This window comes from Sinocyclocheilus grahami, unplaced genomic scaffold (genome assembly GCF_001515645.1).
Source record: "Sinocyclocheilus grahami isolate Dianchi unplaced genomic scaffold, SAMN03320097.WGS_v1.1 scaffold3.1, whole genome shotgun sequence".
Classification (NCBI taxonomy): Eukaryota; Metazoa; Chordata; class Actinopteri; order Cypriniformes; family Cyprinidae; genus Sinocyclocheilus; species Sinocyclocheilus grahami.
Genome location: NW_015505182.1, coordinates 7,628,445 through 7,634,859, shown reverse-complemented (window position 1 = coordinate 7,634,859; position 6,415 = coordinate 7,628,445). Strand labels below are relative to the sequence as shown.

The window sequence follows — 6,415 nt, the reverse complement described above, 5'->3', positions numbered from 1 at the left end:
AAGATATAGATAAGGTCTTTATTTAAAAAGTCATCCCTTCATTGTTAACTTTTATTTTTTACATGCATTATGTTCTTGTAATGGGTTTGATATCCTGAGGTAAGATCATGCAACACATTCCAATCAGCAAGTGCCCATATTTTTGTGTTAAAAGCTAACCAATCTCTTCTGTCTTAGCTTGTCCTCCACTGTTTAACATTCTCTAATTCTTCCTTTGCAGAAACACACTGAGCCTAGTTTTCTCTCATCCGTCACGCCTGTCCTCCACGCTGCCATTATAGTGACAGTCAAATTGCACAGTGCTTAATAGTGACTTAATGAAGCTTTCGAAGCTCAGACCTGCTAATCGGCCCTTATTCCTCAACACAGACCGCTGGAGGTCCTGTCATCTGGAATAGAGAAAGAAAGTGACGTTAAACTCAGCTGTTTGTATTGTGGAACAGCTCACAGCAAGACCACAGGCCTGTTTCGATGAGGGGAAATTGAGCGAATATATTAACAGTGATGCCTTTTTAATTTCAAAAGCCTTCCACTGGATCTCTCGCTCTTTCTCTCTGAAGAGTCTGTCTGCGCTGCATCCTACGATATCATATCTCAGATGAGTACAAATGATTAATTTCCATAGTTACCACATACTGGAGCGTGCAGATTTTAGATTATGATAAGGCGATGCACATCACTTGGAGCATATTGTTTGTCTAGCATATGTTTATGCTTTTTTTTTAGCATGTGAACTGATAAACTGTGGAATATGCATGTGTAAAATGTATGATTCTAAACTAAATAATGGCCTATTATTAATGACAATTCTGGCTCGCAGAGCAATAAGCTAGAAGACCCAATTAGAGTAATGCTGTAGCTCGCTTAACAAGACCATTTCCTCTGGGAAAACCAGAGCCATTATCACGGTGTAATTGTCTTTTATTTTTAGTGAGGAAGAACTTTGTCCTGTAGGGTGGAACGGGACACATAACTGGTTCATTTGCATCTGTCATCTGTTTGGTCATGTCACGTCATTATTATGTTGTGATATGGCGGTGGGTGCAACTGTCTTGAATTATAATCAGATTAGAGATGGTTCATATCACATCACAGAACACAAAATAGAGATTTTTGGTTTCAGACGTAACCATGTCACAATCCACCTGCTGTTACACTTACACTACTGTTTAACGGGTTAAATAAGATTTTTTAATATATTTTTTGAAAGAAGTATCTTATGCTAGCCCAGGATGCATTTATTTGATCAGAAATCCAGAAAAAAATGCAGTAATGTTGTGAAATATTATTACAATTTAAAAATAACTGATTTCTATTTGAATATACAGTTGAAGTCAAAAGTTTACTTTCAGAATCTGCAAAAATATCTTCCCTTCTGAGGCTACAGAAGATAGTTACATGTTTCCCAGAAGACAAAATAAGCTTAATTTACCCTGATCTTCAAATTCAAAAAGTTTTCACCCCCCAGCTCTTAATGCATGGCTTTTCCTTCTGGAGCATCGGAGAGCGTTTGAACCTTCTGTAATAGTAGCATATGAGTCCCTCAGTTGTCCTCAGTGTGAAAAGATGGATCGCAAAAGCATACAGTCATTGTTGGAAAGGGTTCAAATACACAAAAATGCTGGAAAACCAAAGAATTTGTGGGACCTGAAGGATTTTTCTGAAGAACAGCAGGCAGTTTAACTGTTCAGAACAAACAAGGGACTCATGAACAACTATCACTAAACAAAAAAAAAACAGCTGTGGATCATTCAGGTAACAACACAGTATTAAGAATCAAGGGGATGTCAACTTTTAAACTATTATTTTCTCTTTAAACATCTTTTATGTGAAATATCTTATTCAGGTCAGTACTAAATAAACAATAACATGCATTTTGTCTATTTTGGTAAAATAATTAACATTTTGCAGATTATGTAAACTTTTGACCTCAACTGTATTTTAAATTCAAATTTATTCCTGTGATGCAAAGCTGAATTTTCAGCATCATTACTCTAGTCTTCAGTGTCGCATGAACTTTTTGAAATCATTCTAATATACTGATTTGATGCTCAAGAAACATTTCTAATTATTAATGTTGAAAACTTAAAAAAAGTCAAAAAAAAAAAAAAAAAGCTTTATTTAACTTTTGTGTTTTGTAACATTATAAAGGTATTTACTGTCCTTGCTGAATAAAAGTATTAATAAAAAAAAATAACCTGACCTCAAATATTGAACAGCAGTGAATTTAGTTGTACTATTTTTCTCTTTATTGGAGATTATCCGAGACCCAGACGAGACACTCAGGGCACGAATGCAGACCAAGCTGTCATGTTGAAAACTTAAAAAAAGTAAAAAAAAAAAAGCTTTATTTAACTTTATTGTTTTGTAACATTATAAAGCTATTTACTGTCCTTGCTGAATAAAAGTATTAATAAAAAAAAATAACCTGACCTCAAATATTGAACAGCAGTGAATTTAGTTGTACTATTTTTCTCTTTATTGGAGATTATCTGAGACCCAGACGAGACACTCAGGGCACGAATGCAGACCAAGCTGTCCATTTAAATCAGCTGGATTCAGTTCAAACACCGAACAGTGGCTATTCAGAGGAATATAATTCTCTAATGGTAAGGTTACTGTGTCGACTAGTAGTTGAGGTAACTCAACCTTTAGTATGATGGAAATATACCTTATATTGAGGCCATGTTTACATATTATGAGCTATCCATCATGTCTGCAAAAGAAACAGACTTAAACTGTATAACAATCTGATCTTCTTATAATTCGTGTAGTGTATGAGAGTCAGTAGGGTCAGTTTAAAATGTGGCCTCAGTGTTTATCATCCTTTAAGCTAATGTGCGGCTCATTATAGCCTTAAAGGGATAGTTCACCCAAAAATGAAAATTCTGTTATTAATTACTCTCCCTCATGTCGTTCCATACCTGAAAGACCTTTGTTCATCTTTAGAACACAAAGTAAGATATTTTTTATGAAATCCAAAAGCTTTCTGACCCTCCATAGACAGCAACGCAACTAACACGTTCAAGGCCCAGAAAGGTAGTGAGGGCATTGTTAAAATAGTCCATGCGACATAAGGGGTGGACTATTTTAACAATGTCCTTACTACCTTTCTCTTACATCTTACGGGTTTGGAACAACATGGGTGTGAGTAATTAATGACAGAATTTTCATTTGTTGGTGAACAATCCCTTTAATTCAATCAACCTTGACAAACAATGGCTGTTTGATCCTCACTGGTAGGCTAATTTTATTTCTGCCTTGCAGTCAGCACTCAATTTACACACCCCTCAATTTTGTTGACACAGAACAAAATGGATTCTGATGGATTATTGTGATGTTTTTATCAGCTGTTTGGACTCTCATTCTGGCGGTACCCATTCACTGCAGAGGATCTATTGGTGAGAAAGTGATGCAATGCTGAATTACTCCAAATCTCTAAAGTCACTTTGGATGGCTAGTGGGTGAGTAAAAATTCAGCAATTTTTAATTTTGGGGCAAACTATTCATTTAAACACACCACTCATAATTTCTCCAATTCTATTTGTGATCCAAACACTAACAACTGTTCTATAATGACATTTGTCACATCTTATAGTTGTGTACAGTGTTTCTCCACAGATGACTGTTGTTTTTTCGTGGGTTAACTGTTGCATCCATCAGCAGATCAAAGGGACGGGCTGTATTGCCACTTTCGGTTTGAGCAGCTGTAGCTGCAGACATTTCCATCTCAAAGGCTTACTCGATGCTCTCTTCCACTCCACACAAACGCACACAGGTGGAGAGTAAGGTGAGAGCCCAGTGCAAGACGCACAGCTTTGTATGATAATAGTGACCCACACACTCATAGCCCCTCTTACTCATCCTGCTGTTCAGAATACAGCACACGATGAATGACAAGCACAAAGAGTCTCTATTGTGTCTGTCTGTGTGTCGGGCATTTTCAGGGTGTGAGCGCACACTAGGTTTCTAGGTGATCTACCTTTATGTGAGTGATAGCTATGCTGGGGAAGCAGGAAGGCAATTTTTGGGATGCTGCTCTGGAAAAGAGTGTTGTGTAACTGGCCATAGCTTTTAGAAATCAGATCTTAAAACTACCGTTCAAAGGTTTGGGGTTGGTAAGATTTTTTAAATAATTATCTTGTGCACCAAGGCTGCATTTATTTAAACAAAAATACAGTAAAAGCAGTAATTTTGTGAAATATTATTACAAATTCAAATTGATATTTTCTATTGTAATATATTTTAAAATGAAATGTATTCCTGTGTTATAATCTATATCATCTATATAATTCATCTATTTTAATAAATGCTGTTCTTTTTAACTTTTTATTCATCAAAGAATCCTGAAAAAAGTATCACAGGTTCCAAAATAAAATAAAATAAATAAATAAATAAATATTAAGCAGCAACAGTTTCAACACTGATAAGAATTTAGCATATTAGAATGATTTCTGAAGGATCATGTGACACTGAAGACTGGAGTAATGATGCTGAAAATTCAGTGCTGCAAATTAATGATAAATTATACATTTATTCATTACAGAAATAATTCATATTTTAAAGAATATTAAAATAGGAAACCAATAGAAATTGCAATAATATTTCACAATATTATTTTTTTTCTGTATTTTTGAACAAATAAATGCAGCCTTGATGAGCATAAGAGACTCCATAAAAAAACATTAAAAATCTTACTGATCCCAAACTTTTAATGGCAGTGTATATTAAAAATATAACATAATTATATATATATATAGATAGATACATACATAGATGCAATTTAAAATGTCTAACCAATACTGATACCTATAACAGCCCAACCGCTTTAATTCACACTTGACCCATCAGTATTAATACACTCCATTAAGAAAGAATCCAATACAATTAAAACCCACTGCATTGATCCTCTCACCTACCAACCTGTTTTGAAATGCATTCGCATGCGAGTTTAGTGTATTTCATAAACAACCCAGAGCATATTTAAAGCCTCTATCAAGGGAACATCGTCAAAAGCCAGTGCCAAAGCACATCAAAAATGTGTTCCAGTTCAACTGATGAACATGAGGAATGTTTTTAGTAGGCCAAATGCAAAAAAAGAAAAAAAAAAAGTAGATCACCAACTTGATTTGTGGGTCAGACTTTTAAAAAGTGAAAACTAGAATTGAAGGACAGAAGTAGAATCACATGGAAGTAGTCCATCACGCCGCTAGTTCAACCTGATGCTAACCTGTTTTGCTGGATTTCTAAGGGTAAGTTGGAATCGGATGGCTTTTGCCACCAGTATCATTTTTCTGAAACACCATCTAAAACTCATTAGCATTTTTCTGGACTTTCTAAATTCAGTGAGACCACAGCATGCAATTACATATAATAGTGAATACAAAGCGAATGCAATAATTGAGAATGGCACACTGCTATTAATATTATGAAATAAAGTACACTCTTCACTTGACCCCAAGAAACAGCTCCTTCTGTTTTTGACAGTCAGCGACCTCATAAGCTCCTCCCCCATTCACTGTCAGCCTATAGAAAAAGAAAGAACATGTGCCTGCCTGTTTTTGACATACAGTAGTGATAAGCTATGATTGTAGGTGTAATTAAACTACTTGATGTGTAGGATTTTCACCAAATCTATCTATCTATCTATCTATCTATCTATCTATCTATCTATCTATCTATCTATCTATCTATCTATCTATCTATCTATCTATCTGTTTAGAGCTTCAGAACTCCATTACCCATCAGCTCTCACTCCTGATGCGCGTTCAGTTAGGGGGCGGAGCCTCAGGGCTCATGTGGAGGTGGTGAGAAGCGGACAAGTGCGGACAAAATCCAACTGGCAACTAGACGCCGCGATTTTCAATTGGGGACTTTCGCATATGATGGAATTAAACGAGAAATCCCGGCCGGAGCAGTTGTGCCGCTGACCACACCGCCAGTGTTTTATTCCCGACACGGTCTCCTTCTGAAGAAGGTAAAGTTCAGCTGAACTCTTGCTGTTACTGTACTGCGAGAGGAGACATCAGCGTCAGGCAGTGGATGTATGACTGATGCATCCATCAGTGAGAGCAGAACGGAAGTTTGACAGCGTGTTACAGTGTATCAATAAAGGCGTTCGATGCGCGTTTGGAGGTTGTCGCGGTAATATTGCAACATTTTTAGACTGTTTCCATATGTAACAGTGTCGAGTGCTGCTGGAGGAGGCAAGTGGACCGCACAAGATAGTGGATACAGTCATTATTCTACCGTCGGGTTTAGAGTATTAGTGTCTGGATTGGAGTTTGTGGAATAAAGCGGTTAGTTTGTTCAGTTCGAGGCTGGTGAATTCTGATTGGCTGTTTATTATCACCTGTCGAATTAAGCTTTTAGGTTTGATCTCAGCGTCAAGGTTGATGTCTCAGCTGTGTATGTC

General features: G+C 36.4%; 1 protein-coding gene across 1 annotated transcript in view; it reads left to right on the top strand.

Moving 5' to 3' along the window:
- Positions 1-3,365: 3,365 nt before the first annotated feature.
- itpr1b (inositol 1,4,5-trisphosphate receptor, type 1b) overlaps positions 3,366-6,415 on the top strand; it is a 154,227-nt gene continuing 151,177 nt past the window's right edge. The window contains exons 1-2 of the mRNA XM_016267396.1: positions 3,366-3,464; positions 3,667-3,790. Of these exons, the coding sequence (XP_016122882.1) occupies positions 3,746-3,790 (45 nt within the window). The 5' untranslated portion in view covers positions 3,366-3,464; positions 3,667-3,745. The remainder of the gene's footprint in view (positions 3,465-3,666; positions 3,791-6,415) is intronic.